General features: G+C 34.5%; 1 protein-coding gene across 1 annotated transcript; it reads left to right on the top strand.

Moving 5' to 3' along the window:
- The first annotated feature begins 779 nt into the window (after positions 1-779).
- On the top strand, positions 780-22,464 carry LOC136026274 (large ribosomal subunit protein uL16-like). The gene is made up of 6 exons (XM_065702662.1): positions 780-908; positions 7,363-7,390; positions 11,010-11,208; positions 13,506-13,612; positions 16,126-16,288; positions 22,244-22,464. The coding sequence occupies exons 2-6, from the start codon at positions 7,368-7,370 to the stop codon at positions 22,409-22,411; spliced, it is 660 nt and encodes a 219-aa protein (XP_065558734.1). The 5' UTR covers positions 780-908; positions 7,363-7,367; the 3' UTR covers positions 22,412-22,464.
- The last annotated feature ends 665 nt before the right edge of the window (positions 22,465-23,129 follow it).

The following is a 23,129-nucleotide window of genomic DNA, read 5'->3' as shown; positions in this document are numbered from 1 at the left end:
ATTTATATTCAAATCAGGCGGCCATCTTTTTGATTTGATTTGAAGCTAATTTTCTCGGATTCAGTATAATTTTGGACTTTTGGTCCGAATTTTATCGAATCACAAGACGTTTGAAATGCCCCATCTACACCTTTCTGTCGCCACACCCCAGCTTGCAAGAATGGAGATGGAAGCCAGTATCCACTTGCTGGATACTTTAATATGTTGCCGTTTGTTGTTTTTCTTCCTCTTCCCCAAAATGAACTGAGTCCTTAGGTTCTTCTGTGTTTTGCTGTTGACGAAAAACAAAAGCTACCTCACTATTGTGACAAATAACGGACTGTAAGGTATGATACGATGATTACTGGGTTTCTTTAAGCATAGCGACATGCAGCATGAAAACACAAACATGGAGGGGAGCAAGTGACAGCGTTTATTATATAATGCGAGATTAAAAAGTTTGAAAAAAGACACTTGATCCTTCAAATTTTATAGTGTTGCTGCTTGTTCCGCGCTTGTCCCTGAAGATGTTTAATATGCTGACTTAGATGGTGGGATTTTAATCAAGATTACTTACCCTTTGGGGCCGTTTCTCTCTATTTTTAAATCAGGCACATTTTCTCAAGCTCGTAGCTTTTGACAGGTAGTTTTAAACATAATGAACTATAATTAATTAGAATCGACGTAAAAAGTTAATTCTATTAATGTATTAATCGTTATCGAATTTTACTATTTTAGAGTTTGATTGATTCATTGTTTTTTTTCTTAAAAATCATATATTTTGCTGATGGAAAACTGCATATTTCGGAGGTCCAGAATGATCCAGTCGTCTGACGGTGCTGGCCAGCAAACTGACACCACAGAACGTAAACACTGCTTTTTATTAAGAAGAAGAAAAGATTAACATATTTTATTCCCATTGGAAAAGGGTATAGTATTATTAATCTGTTTCAATCATACTTTTAGCGGAATTTTTAAGCTTGGTTATAGGTGTGACTTCACACTCAGGGCAGCTCATTTAAACAGCTGTATCTTACTTTTAACTCCGTGTCGTATTTTGGACGTATTACATTATAATATATGCTATATTCACCATCCAAAAGAGAACTTGTTAGAATTTTTCTACATCATCAAATTCGTTTTTTTTAAGTCAGTAGGTTGACTGAAGCACTTAGAAGGTCTTATAATAATTTGAATTAATTTTTCAAATTTTGTCAGGTATCCAGGCTAAGGTTCAGCCTTTAGGCTCAGACTTCCTTATATTGGACTAAAGTTTGATGTAAATATACGTTTTGTATGTAACTACTTGATGGTTGACATTTTCTGAAGCAAGTATTCTAATCAACAAAAATTTTAAATGTTAGATTTTCTATTTTTATGCTAGGCCATTTGCAAATTTCACAGTTGCTATTCTGACAATACAACCATTGACCCCCCATCCCCAACCTTTAAAGGTCTTGTGAATTGGTAAAATTCTAGTTTAGTTAAATTTTTGCTTATGTTGCCAAGGGGTTTGCCTTGGAAAATGAAACTTTCACTGATGGGTCTACAGACTAGTGTCCTGGGAAGGTATTAAGAAGTACCTACCTCAACCCCTCCCTCTAGAACCAATTTACAAGGTTTCACAGATCTTCAGATACATTCCCTTAATTTTGATAAAACTCACTATAATGGCTTAATATTCTACTCAAATAATAATGACTTGCATTTTCAGAATTAAATCAAATAAAAAGAAACTTATATCTGAAAATCATGATAAATTGTTATGTTGTCAAAATTTCAATAGGTATTGACCTGTCAAGTAGGCAAACTTCTAAGACTTTTAACTCAGAAGGTTTGTTTTTATTATCCCCAGTGGTGATTATATTGACCCAGTGATCCTAAAATATCAAGAGAGAGTTCATTTGAATAGAAATTACAAGTTCTAGTGCCCTTTTTAAGTGATCAAAATTGAAGGGTAACTAGACCCCTCACCCCTTTTTCCCAAAATTGTGTGATCAAAATTTTGAGATAGCCATTTTGTACATCATAGTTGAAAGGTCAATAAATATGCCCTTTGGTATAACATTATCCCCCCCCCCCTACAGCCCCTGGGAGAAGGATATTTAAGTTGTAAAATTTGTCCATTTTTTACAAATTGTATTTGTTATTGGGATGTATGCATACATTTTTTGGGGGGGGAGGGCAAATTTCCTGCTGGGGGTTTTTCCATGGGAGGGAAGTTTCCTAGGAGTGAACTTGTCAGGGGAAATTATACACTTTGGGAATTTGCTAGTATTCTTCTACAAAATTCATTTTATGTCTTCCTTTCTCTTTTCCATCTCAGTTTTGCATGCAGAGTGATTAAGAGTTATTGTCCAGGGTAAATTTTCCCCAGATTGAATTGTCTAGAGGATATATCCACAGGAGGGGGTTTCTCCATGGAGGTGGGGCCAGATTTCCTGGTATTATTTAAAGAACAATCAGAAATTAAAATAAAATAAAACAAGTTAAAATGAAACAAGTCAACACCTTACTCTTTATTCTAAAGTTTGAACTTTGTCCCAATTCTATAATAATGACTCTTGAAATGCAAGGGCTGTTTAGAACAATAAGATGTATTTTTAAAAGTTCTAAAAAAAACCTTAGTGTAAAGAGTGAGGTGTTGAGGAGGGGCTAACCCCTTCATATATGTAATCATTTCTGTTGGTTTAAGTTTTAATGTTGCGCCTTACTTTCAATTGAAAAAAATTTGTTCTGTATTTATCTAATAAAATACTAATTTATACTGAGTTCAAATTAAAATCCATTTCTGTTGTATATTTAGTTTATCTCTCTACTCCCCCCCCTAGTGGTTAAATATATACCCTGAATTGTATACATGCAATTAATTCTCCATACATGACTCCTTCAAATTCATTTAACAGTACACAAGCAATACAACAAATGTCTACTCAGCCCCCCCCCCACTTACTGGTAAAAGAAATACCCCAAATTATAGCCTATATTTCTGACCATTATGGGTTGAGAGATAAACTTTCCTTTATGATATAACTTAGCTAGGAAGAAAGTGAATATATCATTTGATGCCTTTTTGGTAAACTGTAGGTCAGTTTCACTGACCTACAAATAATGTAAACATACTAATTCATGCCTTTTCATGCTTTTTCCTAATATAATAATTATGTTACTTTGAAATTTAATTTTAAATCCTTTATGGGCCCTTAAAGATGATTCCTTTTCACTTGTTTTAGATGCCACTTACTGCTGTTGGCATCACTCTTATTTAAACCAACTCACCCTTAAATTGGATTGACTAATGAAATTAAGAACCAGAAAACACATGGGAAATATATTATTTGGGTTATATATTTGCACATGAGGGGTGGGGTAATGTATAGTTAATCTGTAGTTGAAATGTGATCTAGAGTACAATTATTTTGCATGTAATTACCTTACCTTAAATCACATTTGCCAGCAAGATAAGGTGGTATAATACAGTAAGAATTGTTGTTTTAACCTGTTTAGCCAAAAATAAGAGAACAATTTATCATCTTTGGGGGTACAGACTTTCCTTGGAATGTGAAAATGACTATAAAATCTGCATCAAATTCAAAGTATTTAAAATAGAATATTGAACAAAGTTCTATTAACAAGAATGAAGTTTAAAGTTAAAAGAAAACCTGTCAAGAAAAAAGATTATACTTCATAATATACAGAATAACTGTAGCTAATGCATTTTGCATGCAGCCTGCTTTACTTCACCCCCACCTTCCTGATGTGCAAATATATACCCCAAGATATATATTTTCAATGTATTCTGCCACACATTGCTTGGTTTTTTGGTTCTTGTTTCATCACAATTTACAAGTAGACAGGTTGAAACAAGAGAGATGCATTGGAAGAATAGATGGGAAATATATAATTTGGGCTATGTATTTGCACATTGGCTAGTAAAATATAGCAGGGTTAAATGTAAAATGTGTTAGCTACAATTATTCTGTATATTATGGAGTATGAATTGATTTCTTAACATGTTTTCTTTTCTACAGGTCCTTCTCTGGGTATATATCACTAGAGGGGTAGTTGTACCATTTTTTATCTGTGGGAATTTCTGTTTATCTTTAGTTGGACTTGATTATGTTTTAATTCCTATTCATTTTGGATTTGGTTTATTAACATTAAAACTTAAAACAAACAGAAATTATTTTGTATATGAAAGGTGCTGCCCTCTCCTCAATACCTTGCTTTGTACTCTTAAGTTTTTTGTTGCTCCAAAAAGCTTTTTATTCTAATTAAATGGCCCTTGTGTTCCAGGAGTCATTCTTAAAGAGTTATGTCAAACAGTCAAAGTTCATAAGACAAATAGCATAAAGAGCAGGGTATTGAGGAGTGGATAGCCTCTTTTTATATACAGAATAAGTTTCTTTTTGTTTAAGCTTTAATGTTGCTCCTTACTTTTGGTTGAAAAAACTTAATATTTTTGTCTTTAATTTCTGATCATTTTTCAAATAATGCTTGGAAGTCCCTTTCCCCTGTGTAAAATTTCTTCTGAAAACTTTCCTCTACACAGAAAACTCCCCCATGGTAAACCCCCTCTCCCCAAAAATATATTTCTCAATAACAAAATTATATGTGAGCAATGGGCAAATTATGTAACTTAGTGCTTACAGCCCTTTCTCTAGTGACTATGAGGGGTCATGTCATCTCCAAAATCATAGGTATGAGACCTTTCAACTGAATCAGATGGCTATTTCAAATTTTTTTTTACAAATTGCTGGGAAAAGTGGAGCAAATCTTTTGGCTGTTTAAAAAGGGCAATAGAACTTCTGATTTCTAATCAAATGAGCTCTCTCCCAATCTTCTAGGATAACTAGCCAAAAATGAAAAAAGGGATCATATAATATATGGGATCTGGAAAACTATACAGTAGGTATATGTGATTTGCATAATCTGATAGTGTGATTTCCACATTCTGTTTTTATAGGCTAGGCTACTATTCAGCTGTATTGCTCTTTACTTTCAGTTTGTTATCACAAACTGTTTGAAATACAAAAATATTTATTTTCCTGTTTGAGAGGTGGGTAAGCCTAGCACTCCTTGTGTGGTGTCAATTCACCAAAAATTAAGGAGGGGATAAAATGTATTTTGCAAGGTCTAAGGGGAGAGGAGTTGTTGTTTTTTCACACATATGAAAAAAGGGAGAAGTGGGTGAAAATCAGCAAAAAAATAAAATAAAAACGCCTAGAACCAAACAGCCTTAATATTACTGTCAAGCTATTATGCCATTAATATTTTAACCTGCATTAATGGAAAGCAGCTAGTAAGATTATTTGACACTTTGAGGGTGTTCCTCACCCCCTTTTTTGAAAATCAGGTGAATTTTTGGGATCTGTTCAAAAAGTTCAATCTGTTCATGTATATATTGTTATCAAAATTCTGTTTTTAAGTTACTTCTTTCTTATAGTTTGTTACCATAAACTGTTGGATAAAATTTTAAATATTTCTGTTTAAACTTTCTGTCATTTCTATCATACCTCCTCATTTTTGTCAAAAAAAGACAACCAAGTTTGAACCAATAACCTCTCAATCTTCCTCTGAACACTACCACTTTGCTATGAGCTGTACATTTACTTGTTTAGAGTTCTAAAAAAATTGATTTTTTAGAGTTTTGGTTATTATTGAGACAAATTGTATAACTTGATTTTTTTCTTCATTTGCTATTGAAAAAAGACTTCATTTGAAAATTTAAACTCAAATTGGAATAATTCACTGCTCTTGATTCTGTCTACTTTTTTTTACATTTTCTTAATTACCTTAATTTGTACTTCAGAGCAAATTAAGATCCATCATGATCTGTGAATTGCTCCATACTTGATGATCAAAAATTAAATACACCCTGCTAGTACTTCCAGGGAACACCATTCCATTTGACATCTAGTAACTTTTTGAAACCTTAATCATTGAGTACTGAGACTGTTGTATCTGAGAGACTCTTCCAGTGGTTTATTGCATGCCAGAAGAAATCTGTTGTTTGGCTCACATTTTATATGCCAAGCTTTTACTGAACTTTCCCCCATTATTGTAAAATAGACTAGTAAACCATGGAAGGAAGACTTATTTAAAAATGTACAAATTCTTCATAGCATGAAAAACATTAATGAAAGTGAGAAAAGTTAAAGGTGCATTTAAAGGAGCATTTAATTAAGTTATATTTACAAGAATGAGGTTAGAATAAGTATCAAGGGCATAAAAATAAAATATTTTTTAACCCTTGTGTTTATTCTTGGGACTTTATTCTTCTTTTTTTGCTATTAACACTTGAAAACCAGAGTTATCTTAAAAAAAAAAGAAAAAAAGAAGCACAATTCTTAAGTTTTTAGGGTAATATCATATTTTTGTCAGCATTGTCATTTTGAAACAGTAAAACAAAGAAGCAAAAATTGTTAATTTCAATTTGTTAATTCCCAATGACAGTTTTGCCTTCAGGGGGGGCATATCTTAATAATTTGTTTGCTTTTAATTTATGTTTGCTGATACTTCCCCTTTGTTTCTTTGTTTTTTGTTGGTTTTGAATTTGGTTCCTGCTACAACTGAAACAAACTTGCATGTATGTGAAGGTTTTTTCTATTGTAATTTGAATTTATTTTTTTCTAATTTATCAGTGTATAAGGTTTTGCAAGTTTCCATATAACTAATTTAAAAATCATATTTCATTTTTGCCATCTGGTACTTTAAACTTGTACACATAGGTGAAGGACAGGTTTATTGGTATGAAAACACCTTCTTGGTCGAAGTCATACTACAGATCAATTTCTGAAAACTTTGCTCGTCCAGCTCAACAACTTTTCACAATGGATAGAAGAAAAGGTCCTAAATTGCAAGTTTTTGTTAAAAGAGTTTATACCAATTGACCTAGATTCTAAAGGTGAAAAATGCTCTAATCAGCTTTAGGCTCACTAGTATATTAATAGCTGTTACCGTTTAAACATTTCTCTTTGCTAACTTGTGTTTTTTGAAAGTAGCCCATTCACAAGTAAGATTTACTGATACTGAAAATTTGGTATCACTAATTTAACCCAGTCAGGTTGTTCATGGAATCTTCTGATTAACTGAAAACTTCTGATTGGTTCAAATCAGTGCTGGCTAAATCTTGATATTATTAAAGTCTCATTATGAATTGGCTCATGGTTGTCTATTAACTGTTACATTGTTTCCTTATCTGTATTTTCGCAGAAGAACTTGAGATTTAAAATAGCTTGTAGGAATTTTATGACATTTTTATGGCTTATAACTATGACATTTAGCCTCAAATAGTTAGTAGAATAATTTCAACTCAGTTTGAAACTTTAGATTAATAGCTTTAAAAATTTTGGCAAATACTAAATTTTTATTTTATTATAGCCAATATGGGAAGACGTCCAGCCAGATGGTAAGTTCTTCTTTTAATTTTTGTTAACTTTTTCTTTTTAAATTTTCTATTCTTTTTACTTGTTTCTGTGATTTTTATTTTACATAAAACACTTGGGATTCTTACATACACTGCATTTGAGCCCTTTTTTGGGGGGTGGGGGGAGCTTAGGGATTAAGCTAAATTTCAGTGTTTTAGAGGTAAGTCTCTGAAAATAGCCCTAACACAAACACTGGCTATATTTAATAGTCAAATAGGAGAAATAGACCAAAAAAGGAATTGTTAGCCAGTGAACAAAAAAAGAAACTCAGCAAAAACTTTGAGTACAGCATCTTCAATTCAGGAAACTCGAATTGGAAAAAAATGATCATAATACAAAAAAAACACTTGAACTAAAAATAGAAGAGAACAAGAGCTAAGAGATCATATGACATGACAAGGTCAGAAGAGCCAAGAGCTCATACGGCATATGCTCTAGCAAAATTCTAAGAAACAACAAACTGATTTAAAAGGAAAATCAGAAGCTTAATGCCGGTCAGGATTTAAAATAAGAGCTCTGAGACACAAGGTCCTTCTAAATATAAAAAAATTATTAAGATCTGATTACCCACTTGTAAGTTAAAAATACCTGATTTTTTCTAATTTTTCCTCTCCCTTCAGCCCCCCAGATGGTCGAATTGGGGAAAACGACTTTATCAAGTCAATTTGTGCTGGTCCCTGACATACATACCAATTTTCATTGTTCTAGCACATCCAGAAGCACCAAACTCGCCAAAGCACTGCCCCCTAACTCCCCCAAATATCTGTCCAGTTACGTAAATCACAAATCTACAACATGCTTATTCTACCCACCAAGTTGGGGGAAATATGAAATTTCATAATGAAATTTCTAATTTTGTAATTAGAAAAATACTTAATTTTTTCTAATTTTTCTGAATTAACACCCCCCTCCCCCAATTCCCCTAAAGACAGCGGATTCGTTCTAATTATGTCAATCATGTATTATCATCAAGTTTCATCCCAATCTCTCCCCTCTAAGAGTTTTCCAAGATTTCTGTTTCTCCCCTCCAACCCCCATGTCCCCGGATCCGATTCGAATTGCAAATGGAGCATCTGAGACATAAGATTTTTCTATATATCAAGTTTTATTAAGATCTGATCACCCATTCATAAGATACCTCAATTTTTACGTTTTCCTAGATTTCCGGTTTCCCCCTCCAACTTTCCCAATTTCACCAGATCTGGTCGGGATTTAAAATATGAGCTCTCAAGCACAGGATCCATCTAAATACCAAATTTTGTTAAAATCTGATTACCCATTTGTAAGTTACAAATACATCATTTTTTCTAATTTTTCTGAATTACCCTCCTGCCCCCCCCCCCCCCAATTCCCCCAAAGAGAGCAGATCTGGTCCGGTTATGTCAGTCACCTATATTGGACTTGTGCTTATTCTTCCCACCAAGTTACATCCTGGTCTCTCCACTCTAAGCCCTTTCCAAGATTTCAGGTCCCACTCCCCCAAATGACATTGGGTCTGGTCGGGATTTAAAATAAGAGATCTGAGCTACAATATCCTTCTAAATATCAAATTTGATTAAGATCCGATCATCCGTTTGTAAGTTAAATTGCCTCATTTTTTCTAATTTTTCCAAATTAACCACTCAGATACAAATATTTAAGTTTGTCATAGATAAAAATTGTGTACTTTGGCCTACCAATCAAGGTCACTTGGTAAAAATAAAGGAATTAAAAAGGCTGTTCCAAGAGAATACTCTCCCAGAGATTGCACAGCACTGCCACTTTTTTGACATCTTCAAAGAGAGCTTATAGTTGATAATTGAAGTTTTTGTGGTTTCCTTTTGAGTTAATCTCTGTAAATTGGGTATGGCTGTTTATTTTAGAACAAATTGTTTGAACTTTATTGACTACTTGATTTGGAATTACTCTATCTAGCATGTGATTTTGGGGATTTCTGAGGTATATAGGATTATAGGTATATAGGATTTTTTTTCATTTTTTTGTGTTTTGTTTTGCTAGTATGTTTTTTCTCCTGTTCCTTCCTGGTCATGAAGCCTTATGGTGGGGACTGTGTTGAAATTGCTTTGGTTTTGAATTTAGTATTAAATAAAAGCATTCTGAACTCAATGAGTTGTAGAACTCAGAACTCAATTAGTTGCTGAAAACTAGTCAAACCGAATAAAAAGAGCTATATTTGTTACTTAAAGCAAAAATATGCCCAGTCTTTGCATTTTATGAAAGGATCTTTCTTTGAGTTTTCAGTTCTGAGTTTTAGCTTTTGGGGATTAAATATATTGTTTTTTTTTCTACCACTGCTTTTCTTCCTATGCTCTCATTTTAGTTTGATTATCTTTTCAGTTTAGGTAGCATTTTTGGACTTTAATGGGCTATATTCCTGCTTATTGTGACCTTAATCCTGCTGATGTATGATGCTTGGAATGTGCATCTTCTTTCTCCTTTTATATATTTCAGATGATTAAACATGAGGTTTACTCCTAAAAAAACTGTACAAATTAACAATATATATTCCCATTTACTTTTCTCTTCTTTGCAAGGATATCATTATGAACATTGACTTCCTGGTTTTAGTGTGTGATTTAAAGTAACATGTAATGTAATATGCTGGAGAGGTTTTGTATACTTCTTTTGTGTATGATCTCTAAAAAAAAATAGTTTAAACCTTTAATAATTGTGTTGTCTGGTGAGGGTTATAATTAGTTTTTTTATGATTTTTTTCCTTGTACCAACAGCTTTGACAGGGAAAATATTTCTAGTATCTCAGTTTATATATTACCTTAAATTGCAGCTTGGAGCAATCTATGGATTTTTACTATATAAGAGATTGTGTATATGTACAATCCCATTTGTTTGCATAAATTAATACACAAAAGGTATAAAACCAAAGTTTAGCTTGCTCAGTTGTATGCCAGACCTGTGGAGCACCAGACTTCTCATCATGGTTCAGCTGAATGTGTAGTTAAGAACTAAACTTAGAGGGTGAGAATTGATTCCATGACTTAGCAAAGAATAAAAAGAGTAATAAGAAAAGATAGCCTGGTACAAAAAAAAAGAAAAATTTTTGAACTAAAATGATTTTATATGTTCTCAAAAAAGTGGTTAGTACTTTCTAATGACCAGAAGTGATAGGGATTTTCTCTGGTTTACTGAAAATGGGTAGTCTATAAAGCTTATAGACAATGAGTATAGGTAACTTATGAGATTGGAAACTGGTGCTAATATCAGTAAAGAAAAATATCAGCGCCATCTAATTTTTGGTGATACTTGAAATATTTGAAGTGTTGTAATTGTTTTCTGTTAGGAACTGAGATAAGGCACATATTACTACACTATTTTACCATCTAAACAAATTAAATTAATTATTTTAAAAAAATGCGAAGTGTCACCAAAAGGCTAGATGACGTTTTTTTATTGACACTACCACCAGTTTCCACTCTTGTAAGTTACCCATACTCTTTGCTTATAGACTTAACCAATTATTATATAGAATTTTCAATAGAACTACAAGTGCAGGTGAAGTAGTCCTTTAAGGACCCCTCATTCTTAGACTCAGTTCAGACTACTAAACTTCATTTTAGTTGCTAATAAGAATATCTATTTCAGTTATCGTTATTGTAAGAACAAGCCTTACCCAAAGAGTCGTTTCTGTCGTGGTGTTCCAGATCCCAAGATCAGGATTTTTGATTTAGGCAGAAAGAAGGCATCAGTTGAAGATTTTCCTTTATGTGTCCACCTTGTCTCTGGTGAGCTTGAGCAGCTTTCGTCTGAAGCCCTCGAAGCTGGCCGTATTTGCGCCAACAAGGTAAATTCTATCACCAGTCTGTCCCAATAATTTCCAGTTATTTCATATATTCCAATAAATATTATCTGACCCTATCTACAGATTTCTAAGATAATATGTTGCAATGACTTTTATTTCTTGTTAACAACTGTGAACAAAAGTTTGTTCATTAGGTTTGTTGCTTAAAACTGCAAAGAATTTGATTGTCACCCATCATATGTATTTTTTCATTGATCATTTGTGAATTGTTCTCTCTTGCCCTCTTTCTCTAAACCTCTCCTTCTCTTTCTTTATCTCTCCCTCATTCCATGTTCCTCTCTTTCTCTTTACCTCTGTAAAACTAAAAGGAAGTCAAAGAAGTAAATATTTGGAAAAAGTGGGTGTATGTCTTTGAAGAAAAATAATCAAACGTATATTGTCTGTATAAAGCAAGTTATCTTAAGTAATACCCATGAACACAAATACTTGGAATAGATGGCTCTGAGGTGGTATAGCAGCAATTTAACCTGAATGAATTGAGTCACCGTGACTTTTAGATGATAATTCCAATCAAGTGCCATAGACGAAACAAGGTTTCATACAAAACTTCCGTGCTGATATTTAATTTGTGCTGATACCCATATTTAAATGGTAGTACCAGAGGAGCAAGCTTGGTGAAAAGAAAGAATTTTTTTTTTGAATCTTGGTTGCTAAACAATTTTCATTTTATTAGATAATGCTTTTTACGTATTTATACCGACCAATTATTCCGTACTGTCGACAATCAAACTGAATTGTTATCTATATTTTAAAAGTACATTACATAGTCAATATTATAGAATAATTTTGTCAATGTAAATGTGCAAAGAGATTTGCCAAATAAAATAAAATCTGTTTTGCAACTGAGATTTAAAAAACTGTCTTTCTTTTTACCGAGTAAAGCTTAGTACTTTGGCACTATATGTATGTATATAAAATAAATTTAGAAGCCACATTGGCCAGCCATGACAAAATATGAAATGAAAGAAATGAAGATGCCAATAAAAACACTAAACGAAACAATATGAATATTTCGGGAAGACAGCCGCTTCCCTTCTTTGGCGCAAAAAGAGAGTTTGAAGGAAACACGCTCATATTCTCCAAGTGAAAAATACACAAGATAAGCCGGATTAAAACAAGATGATTAAAACAAACAAAACGGAAGTAAAAACATTAAAAAAAAATCTTGTAAAATACAAATTGCATATAAAAAAAAAAACAACAATAGATAATTTCAAAACCAAGCCACTCACTAAAGCAATTGAATAACTGAATTGGTGAAGGTTCTTTTAAGTGCTGGATAAGTGAATGCAATTAGCTAACCTAGAGAAAAAACTACATCACATGCAAGTACACATCTAAGATTTTTTTTTTTTTTTTTTTTTTTTTTTTTTTTTTTTTTTTTTTTTTTTTTTTTTTTTTTTTTTTTTTTTTTTTTTTTTTTTTTTTTTTTTTTTACTGGGGTGTTTAACACAAAGAACTTTCACTATCGGCGTCAAAAATTTGTTCGTATACATTTTGGTTAAATCTTATGAGTCGGAAAAAAAATTCAGGGGTGGGGGTTCAAACCTGGTAAACTTCCCTCCTGGATAAGGACTTGAGCATATGTTGTCTAATTTTCATCAATGCTTCTGATGCACTAGATCATTTGGTTCCGTGGGGTTGGGGTCGGTGAGACGTGTTATCTTGTGAATGTGAAAACGATGTAGGGTTTATCTCAGGTATAAATAAATTGTTAGCCTCGCGCTTTAAGTCTTTTATTTAATATTATCTGTATATCTGTTAGAGCTAGACATTTGTTCTTTGATATATATATATATATATATATATATATATATATATATATATTCCTTTTTCTCTGCTTCGATTCAATTAGCTTTGTGAATCAGCTTATTACAGTGTTATGCAAGCTATGATTGTAAAAGTTGAAGCTAAGTTAGATTATGTTAGTTTAGATCAGATTAGGTTAAATTGGGTTCTAAATATCAGAAATGAGTTAAAAACCTAACTTAAGCTTACCTAAACCAACCTAACCTCGTCAAACCAAACCTAATTTAACCTAATGTGTCATCATCAAACCTTGCATTAAATTTTAAAAACTGACTGGCAACGCTGACTAAATCCCAGGAGAAAAAAAGGTATTGCGGACATTCCCGGTAACACCAGCCCGTAAATTACCAGCCCATCTGCAACGTTTGCATCATTCTATATCTCTTAGTACAAAAACAATTTTTCTATTGCCTTTTGTTTTTTCTTTTTCCCTATGCTTGTATGCCCTACTATTTGTCTTTTTATTGCAGTATTTGGTAAAGAACTGCGGTAAAGATGCTTTCCACATTAGAATAAGAGTGCATCCTTTCCATGTGACCCGGATCAATAAAATGTTGTCCTGTGCTGGAGCCGATAGGTAAGCTTTAGTTACTTTTACTACCCCAGGGACTTGTCCCTAAGTTATGCTTTTCCAGCAACCAGTAATAAATTGTGCATTCCATGGAGACATAATAGCCTATGCTTTCCATATTAGACTCAGGTAAGTAAAAAGTTGTCTTTCCCTAGGGTAGGCAAAACATATCAATAAAGTTCGTCATTTTAGAAAAGAGTATATTCTTACCAATGAAATGTTATCGGGTTCTTCATCCAATAGCTTTAATTCTTCCTACTACCCCAAGGATTTGTCACTGGAGTATGATTTTCTATCAACCACTTTAAAATCTTACATCCCAGCATTATGTGATGATCTCCATATTAGATAAGGAAAACGTTCTTTCACGTATCTCGTATCAAAAGTTCTCTTCTGCTGCATTTGATAGCTTTAGTTTTTTCTGGTACCCCGAAGTTTTCGTACCTGGGGTATGCTTTTTCATCAACCAATAATAAATCGTACATTGCAACAACATGTAATATGTTTTCCATTTTCGGAGAATACATCCTTTTCAGGTAATACGGTTCCTTTGTTTATACTGTATTTTCTCTATTTTTATCGCCTATTTTTGAAGTAATGTCTATTTTTCAAATAAATCTTGTGTATATTCTGTGAATTGTATGTATCTTCTGTTTAATTCACGCGTTTTTCAAGGTTATGTCCTTGTAGATAAACTCCTGTGTAAGATAAGATTTACTCATAATGAAAGAAACTTACAATAATGCCATGTACTAATTCCCTCCAATGGCTCCTTGGTCTGTAAAAGAGAAGGGGAGACACACGAGCCACTTAATCGAGAAAAGAAAAATGGGACACAAGAATTAAAATTACCTAAGTTATACAAATTAAATGCTCAAATGAATTCTGTGAAAAGGAGAAAAGAAAAAAGAAAACAATTAACCTCTATGAAGCCAAAAAAAGATTTAACAATTTTTTTAAAGAAACTAAGAGTGGCACATTCGAGCCAACTCAGGCATCACATTCCATACAATGTGACTCGTCGTTACAGGATTAAAGTCTGACCTTACAGAAAGAGTAGAAGGAATTATAGCATGATTTTTTTTTTATTATTACAAAGATGATAATTATTTTGATCCAAGGTAAAAAGGTGGCGGCATATTTAGGGGTTTGGGGAGTTCATCATGAATAAAACATAAAAGTGCGAAGAAAGGAAAAAAACGAGGACATTAAACAGCCAGTGAAAAGGTTGAAAAATTATCCAAATATTTTGGTCAAGACCTCCGCTTGACCGTCCTCAGTGCAGAATAAAACTGATAAAAATATAAAAAAAAACCAAGCCTTAAAACAAAATGCAAAACTAAAATAGATGACTCTTTCTTAGTAACGGTGAGAGGGTAACTCTTTACTAAGAAAGGGTCATCATATTGTAGTTTTGTGTTAGCCATAGGGTAAATCTTAAAATTCACGGTTATCAGTAGTATGAATGGGTCCCGGGGGTGGGTGTTTTTTTTTTTTTTTTTTTTTTTTTTTTTTTTTTTTTTTTTTTAATGTCCTTAGTACTTTAACTGAACAAAGAAACAAAAAAGGAAAATCCTCAGGAAAACTGTTCCATCAAAAACAAGCTTTCTTCAAAGAGTTGTTTCTGCCGTGCTCCTGATCAAAAGGTCGGGATTATTTATTCAGGCAGAAAGAAGGCATCATTTGAAGATTTGCCTTTATGTGTCCATCTTGTCTCTGGCAATTTACTTCTGAACCCTAGAGGCTGGTCGTATTGGCACCAACATAACAATTTCTATTACCGGCGTATATTTGCCATATTTGCGCCAACTAGGTAAATTCAATTACCAGAATATCCCCATATTTTGCACCATTTTTGGAGGCTCCACTAAGTATTATCCAGAGTGACTATACCTACAGAAACTCGAGGACAAGATATCGCAATGGCTACTGAATTAATTTTCTTATAATAAAAAGAGAATTAAATACTTGAACTGACAATTACTAAATCATACTTAATGAATAAAAATAAACTGACAAAAATAATTATTTGTGAGCAATAGCAATAAATCTTATATTATTCAGTTAACCTGCTTTATCATTGTTAAATGTATTCAACAATTTTATAGAAATTCGATTATCCTGTCTTAGAGTTCAATTACTACATTTATTTGAATAGTAATGGTTTTTTCTTTCGTCTTTTTTGCTAGAATCTGAAATATACATAGGAAACCTCTGTAAATTTTACAAAGTGAACTTAATCCTGATTGTGTGGTTTCTCATAACGTTTTTTTTAGGGGGGAGATATTGATTTTTTAGATAGTCTGAAGGAGTGTGTGTAGCAGTCTTGACCTCATGTGACTTGGCGTTACAGTAAATTGTTAGTAGGAGTAGTAGTAATTTTTATTTTATTTTTTGGTGTCGATTCAGCGTTAAAGAAATAGCTACTTATGAAGTGGACTTATCACCTGCAAAATTTTATGAAAATCTGACAGACTTAATGTCTAACTTGCTCTGTCTTGCTAAAATAATTCTTCTAGGCTCCAAACTGGTATGAGAGGGGCTTTTGGTAAGCCCCAAGGCACTGTCGCCAGAGTCCGCATCGGTCAGCCAATTATCTCGATCCGTTCTGCTGATAAAAACAAAGCCGCCATTATCGAGGCACTCCGTCGTGCTAAATTCAAGTTCCCAGGACGCCAAAAGGTACTTTTCATTTATTAATGTGCGAAAAAAAAGTTGCACGATTTTAGAATTTATTATTGGTTTTTTTATGTAACCATACCAAAACGCAGGGTTGGCACTTAACTGATTTTGATTAATTTAGTGATTTTCCACGAGTATCCTATCATTTCTGGTTTGTATAAATGTATTTGACATCTTTACAGCACTGTACTACCCTCAATGTAATTCAAATAGCCAAAATTATGACTTTTTACATAGATCGCATATACATTGTTTCTCCTTGGACCTGTCTTAGGTCTATTAATGTCTGAAAACGGTGATTTTCTCATATATCTGTTTCGTTTGTTGTAAAATTGTAATGTTTTAGGATGGTACCAGAGTGTCGTCTGTTCTACCACGTTGGAACATGAAAATACATGCAAAGCCAGGGTTGTCTAAAAATTATTTTTGTCATCTATACTTCACCCAAGCATCTTTTAAGAGCTCGCAGTGGTTAATTGCTGTTTTTGAGTGTTTGGATAAGGGCACTATTTAAACCATTGCTACCTTATCTATAAAGTAGTGATAAAAGATAGTGCTAGATAATTGGGGAGATTTCCAATGGTAGTTTGGTTTTATAGAAGTACCTATTTCACTCTCCTGACAGTAAAAGCTGTATTTAATCCTCTCCTATGTTATGCATTGATTTTTTTTTATACTTTTTCGGTTTTGAAATTAGTTGCGTCGGAATTCAATTTTTGTATTTCAGAAACTAAACAAAAGGTCCAAGTTTGTGAACTTCGAGAAACTAGAAAATCTTAAAGATGGCCTTTGGTTGGGGAATGAGGATTTTGCTAATTTTTTTTTTTGTATATTATCAAGAATTCTTTTTATTTTGAATTACGATTGTATGTAAAACCACATTCAATTATGTATTCCGGACAAAACTTATAAGTTGGTGATTTTATGTTCATGAAGATGGTTATTCTATTATTTTATGGTCCGGTTTCTGACATGAAAACTCTAAAGATGGTGTCTTTAGGAGGAGGGGGGAGACCAGATTTCAGTCTTTCTCTGTAACACTATTATATATATAATAGTTTTAATCATAAATTTGCCTATCATTTTCTGTTCTGTGGGAATTGTGTGTCTTTTGGCTATTTCTGGACTATCAGATATGAAGGTGCACTCATTCAAATGCCTGTTTGTATGAGGTATTCTTCCTCTATTAAATAAATTTTGGTCAATTTTACTATTATTTTTTTTCATTTCAAATCATCGTGTTAGCTTTAAATATTTTAAATATTTTTGTTCAGCAAAAGGCACTGTTGTCGACTCAGAGAAAAACACTAACTGACTTATATGCCATCCTTCCTTTGTGGCTGTATTGGGACTTCTTTACTTCACACCAGTTGAATATGGTGACGGTATTCGGTTCTATCTGGTGCTAGACGCAGGAGTTGGGGAAGATTCTGGCCATTGAAGTAGTCATTCCATGTCTTGTGGCGTCGGCCGCAAGATCGTGTGCCATGTACCTCTTCCAGCGTTCGGAATCGCCTATAAATTCCAATAAATTCCTATATTTTAATGCACTCCTATAAAATGCCTATATTTTGGCTAAAATCCTATTATTCCTATATTTTCGGTTGAAGAGCACTAACAACATTATTCGTGATTTGGAATTTTCACTGCTCATTAAGTAAGCCAAGATATGCTTTTCTTTGCTTTTGACTCTGCTTGTAGACTGTGCTTTCTTTTGGTCTAGATTGATAGTTACAAAAGTTGAGCTGTTTGAACTTAACCAATGCTTTGTGTTGGGCTTAGTAAGCTTCTTCAGCCTGGGCTATGCTGTTATGTTGACTTAATAGCCTATGTTTTTTTGTCATGTTGGGCTTGTCCGAAATGAGCGAAAATCAGTATATAGGCTAGCAGTCTCTGCTTAATGAGACTGGAGTTCTTGTGACTTATGCATTTCCTGGCTGAACGCTATTTAAAAGGCTGATGCAAATACGGCCGAGTTTCGGATATATCCACATTTTTTCTTCTTATGGTCTTTAAATCTTGGGGTGCTATTTTGCAAGTGATGCTTGATAATTAAGTATGGGGCCTACCAAGTTTAACAGTTCATGACCTGCTAAGACGGATTGCAGCGGTAGAAAGATTGGCGAATGGTGTAAGACTGGGAATGACCAGTACTCGTCCTTTTGCAAACTCTACTTGGAAAGCCGTAGTTACTGCTCAACTACATCCACTGCAGCTTCATCTGACCGGACAATTTCGAGTTGATGAAACATCCAAGGATAAACCATTAGTTGGTACAAACATGTTCTGTGAGCGTGATGCCGCTTATAAAGCTGAGTTAATATGGGCACTTCAGACGGTACAGAGTTCCATGTCTGCTGACTCTTCAGACCTGTCGGAACATTCCATGCGATGTTCCCCAGTAAGATCCGGGACGGAATGTGCCTAAGTGCGGAGAAGTCCCCGTATCTGATCACCGACGCGCTGCATCCTTACTTTAATCAAATGCTTGTGAAGGACATTTAGTCATATTCTTTACTAGAATATGATGAGACAACCAACAACGCTGGTATGAAAGAGTTACAGATACGTGCTCAATATTGATCCTCATACGGAAACGAAATCCAGAGCAGACATGCACAAGTTTTATGGGCCAAGCGACAAGTGATGACCCGTATAGGAAGATTATGTCAGCCATGGAGCAGAATCAGCTGCCACTTGAAACTGATCATGCTTGGAAGTGACGGACCAAACGTCAACAAAAGCGTTTGGAACAAGTTCGATGCCGACAGAAAGAAATTTATGGAAAAGGGAATGTTGAACATTGGTACTTGCAACATCCATATAATCCATAACGCTTTCTTGAAAGGTCTTCAGGTGTTCGGAGAAGAAAGTTTCGACTTTGTTATTCTTGTGCATTTATTTTTTGATGGATTGCCTGCATGTTGTGAAGACTATCGAAAGTGCCAAATAAAGTGAGAGAATGCTTTTTATAAAGCATGTCCCAAGCCGCTGGCTGACGATTGGACGTGCCCTTGCTAGGATCATGCAGCAGTGGCCGGCAATCTTTCCTGAACTTCGTTCCGAGAGAGAAAAAAACTGAAGAAACTTCTGCCCACTCCCAAATTTCTGAAGATTATGGCTTACATCAGAAGTGCGATGATGAAGGCGCAACTTGAGTTTGTTCTAGCCTCAGTAGAACTGTTCACGAGTTTCACTCAACTGTTCCAGAAAGAAGAGCCTCTCGTTCATGTTCTGCACTCGCAGATCAAAAAACTGGTTGTGACACTTTATGGACGGGTCTTTACTCCAGATTTCGTGACCGAGACAGAAAATTTCTCGCCAGAAATGTTGAATCTTGCTGTAAAAATTTGCAGAAAATCCCACAGTATTAGAAAATGTGGAGCGAGCTTCCCGTGAAAAAGCAACACTGAAAAACAAGGCCATTTTCTATGCCAGTGTGCGAAAACATTTTATTGCGGATATTCGCTATATTTTAAACAGATGTCTTCTGTAAAAGGATGGTTTTCTAGAGGCTTTACGCTGCTTGAGTCCGATCAACATGAAAGATTCAAGAAGTATTGCAGACATAGCGTTTGTGGTACGCGAGATTGCGATTTGAGTAAGCTCAGACATTGCCTAGGCTGAGTGGCTGCTTTTGTGAACGGAAACTGGACCCCGGGAGGACATTACTCGGATCAATCATTTTTGGAGCCACTATTTTTGACTGGTGAATTAGCGCAGGGACAGCAAGTACCCGGAACTTACCAAACTTATCAAAGTGGTGCCGATATTGAATGTGTGTTCTCGCGTTCTGGTAGGATTTTCGGTGAAGACCAGGCGTTATTTGTCTGAACGCGCTCTGGATGCGAGACTCATGGTATATGACACGTTGAGACTTTATGGAGGAAAACCAGAACGGTTTTTATTTCAAAAGAACTCTTGAATCTTGCACGTTCCGCACGGTCTCGGTATCAACAATATCTGGACGAAAAGAAAAAAGAAGAGCTATCCGAGAAGGGCAAAGCAGCTTTCGAAGAGGATAACCTGCGGAAGTTGCAGGAGGTCAATGAAAAAAAGAAAGAAATAGAAGACCTGGAAAGCAAAAAATCATCAGATTAAGAAAAGAGAACAGTAGTAGATACTATACTTCAGGAAGCGACTGACAGAATGAAGAAGGCTGCCGAGTCCATGAGTTCCATAGACATTGCTCTAGCTGTTTCTTTGCTCGAAGGAGCTGTGTAGTCCAGAACAGGTGAAAGAGAGCAGATGGTGTAATTTGTGAGAATGGAGCAGTCTCTTGCAAAGAGAATAACCGACCTCATATCGAAATCGATGCCCAAGAAGAAGCAAGAGTGATTCCAAGTATTTTACCTGTAGCAGTCAATCGTTGGCACATCATGTGTATCTGATCATTTTTTATTTTTTTTTACTGTTTTTACTATTTGTACAGTTTGTATTTGAAGTAAATAAATAATAAAAAAAAAAAAAAAAAAAAAAAAAAAAACAGAAACCCGAGAAATAACGAATGTATGTGACCAAGCATCCCGCGCCATCTACTACAGATATGGTCCCGAAGACTTCCAAATCCTATATTTGGGCTCGGGAAATCCTATAAAAATAGGACAGAGTCTATAATTTGAAACGAACCGACCTGTCCGAACCCTGCTATTCTTCAAATGCGATTTTTGGGAGTTGATTTGATGATATTTGTTGGATATGACCAAGCCAGTGGAGTTGCTGACTTCTGATTCAGTCCATGATAGTGGAGGGGTTTAAGGGGTCTTCATTGGATACTCTGTCAATGTAGGTGATCCCTGCTATGCGACGGAGAAATTTTGTTTCAAATGCGGAGATTCGACTTTCGTCATCAGTTTTAATTGACCAAATTTCACTTGCATTCAAAGCAATGGGGAGTAAGAGAGTGTTAAATAGTAATTTACTTTTCCGAATTGATGATAGGCTCTTAAAGCTGCTGGTTGCAAGGTCTAGTCTACACCTACTCGATTTTGGGCAATGGCCAATGTGGTTTAAGAAATTATCTTCAACTACTCATAGTGCTTAATTACCATATTCGACCCATTGTAGTAGGGCACTATCTATAACATCGCTGCCTTGTCTATAGAGTAGTGACGAAAGATAGTGCTACAACATTGAGGAGATTTCCAATGGTAGTTTAATTTTAATAAACCACCTATTTCACCCTCCTGACAACAAAATGTGTTCTAGATTTATTTATTTTTCAATTCTTTTGACCTGTGTTCAGTTTTGGAAATGAATTGCGTCAAAATTAAATTTTTGCATTGCTGACTAAACTAAAAAGATACGTGTCTTTTTTTATGCTTTTTGCTATTTTAAAGTTGCCATCAATGATAAATAAGATGGGTGTTTCACCTAGCTCTTAAAGGAAAACTAAAAAGGGTGTCCGTAGGGGCGGGGCCTGAGGTTTTCAATAGCAGCTTCTATAAAACGCTGTATATTTGATTTGAATCTTCTATTGGAAGGTGTATTTCGTATATCACGGTTTTTCCCACCCCTTGTCACTCAGAATTTTGTATTGTTTTTTTTTTTCTAAACTCTAGGCAGTTGCTTTCTAATTTGTTTATTTATATATTTTCCCTTTATTCAAAAATGTAAAACCAGTAACGTCTAAGAAATTAATTCACTCATTGTCCATGAACAACTCACGTTGCTTAATTACTGTCGTTGACTTGCAGAAAAGCACTGTACAAAAAATTACTACTTTATCTATAAAGTAGTGACAAAGGGTAGTGCCAGATAATTGAGGAGATTTCCAATGGCAGTTCATCTTTGAAGAACTGCCTATTTCACCCTCCTGACAAGAAAAACTATTCATTTGGCTTTAAAAATAGTCCATGTCGGAATTCAGTTTTTTATTTCGGGATTGCACTTTTGACTCCTTTATTTTTTTTATTTACTTTTGTGTCATAATCTCTATTCTCTATTTGCTTTTAGATCTATGTTTCAAAGAAATGGGGGTTCACCAAATTCGAACGTCCCGTCTACGAAGAGATGAAGGAGAACCACCAGCTCGAACCTGATGGCGCAAACGTTAAGTACAGGCCCAACCATGGCCCACTCACCAACTGGAAAAAATGGATGGTGCAAGTTCACCAGATGTAATTGGAATCAATTGTTTTGTTTTTGATGAGATACAAATAAATTGATTTCTGGAAGAGGTTTCGTTTGGTTTATTCTTCAAAAGGGCTGTAACTTGAAATTTGAATTCTTGTCTGACTGGAAAAAGATTGCTGCGGCAAGGTGGTAACTAAGATGTATGAGTTAATGAAGGGTTTAGTCCACCAGGGTTGGATAACAGTGGCCAATTTTGGCGTTATTCCAAGTCGTCTGAGTTACGAAAACTTTATTGTTCCGTAGTGTAAAAATAAGATTCAGTTACATGAACGATTAAAAAAAATTAACGAGAAATCGTAGCGCCTGATGCAATGTGTCTACCTTTCTACTGGGAAGCTGGTTGAAAGAGGGGAGGTTGTTGTTGAAGTCATTTTTTGACTTTATGTATAAAATCATACAAAATGAAAATCATTGTTCGTTTTTTATTTTTAAAGTTGTAACTATGTCCACCTTTCTGTTAAATAGTAGGAGATGGAAAAGGGAGTGTTTGAAGGATGAAGGAACCATTTTGGGCACCTAATCATACATCTAAAAAGAAGTTGTGCTCTCTCCGCTTCTAAAAGGGTTTGAATATGCTTGTCTTTGTGCTAAAAAGCTCGGGGTGAATTGGAACGGGCCTTAAGACCGCTTTAGCTCTAAAACCATACTAATTAAATATATTTCTTCGATTCAATATGGTATTACATATCTACCCTTCTGCTACCCA

The sequence above is a fragment of the Artemia franciscana genome, chromosome 4 (genome assembly GCF_032884065.1).
Source record: "Artemia franciscana chromosome 4, ASM3288406v1, whole genome shotgun sequence".
Classification (NCBI taxonomy): domain Eukaryota; kingdom Metazoa; phylum Arthropoda; class Branchiopoda; order Anostraca; family Artemiidae; genus Artemia; species Artemia franciscana.
Note: the sequence above shows the minus strand (reverse complement) of the source record. Positions and strands in the feature narration are given on the sequence as shown.

Excerpts from the sequence above, each read along its gene's own strand:
- LOC136026274 (XM_065702662.1), top strand. The coding sequence starts at position 7,368 with ATGGGAAGACGTCCAGCCAGATG. Across the intron at positions 7,391-11,009 it reads GGAAGACGTCCAGCCAGATG|TTATCGTTATTGTAAGAACA; the intron begins GTAAGTTCTTCT and ends TATCTATTTCAG. Across the intron at positions 16,289-22,243 it reads AGTTCCCAGGACGCCAAAAG|ATCTATGTTTCAAAGAAATG; the intron begins GTACTTTTCATT and ends ATTTGCTTTTAG.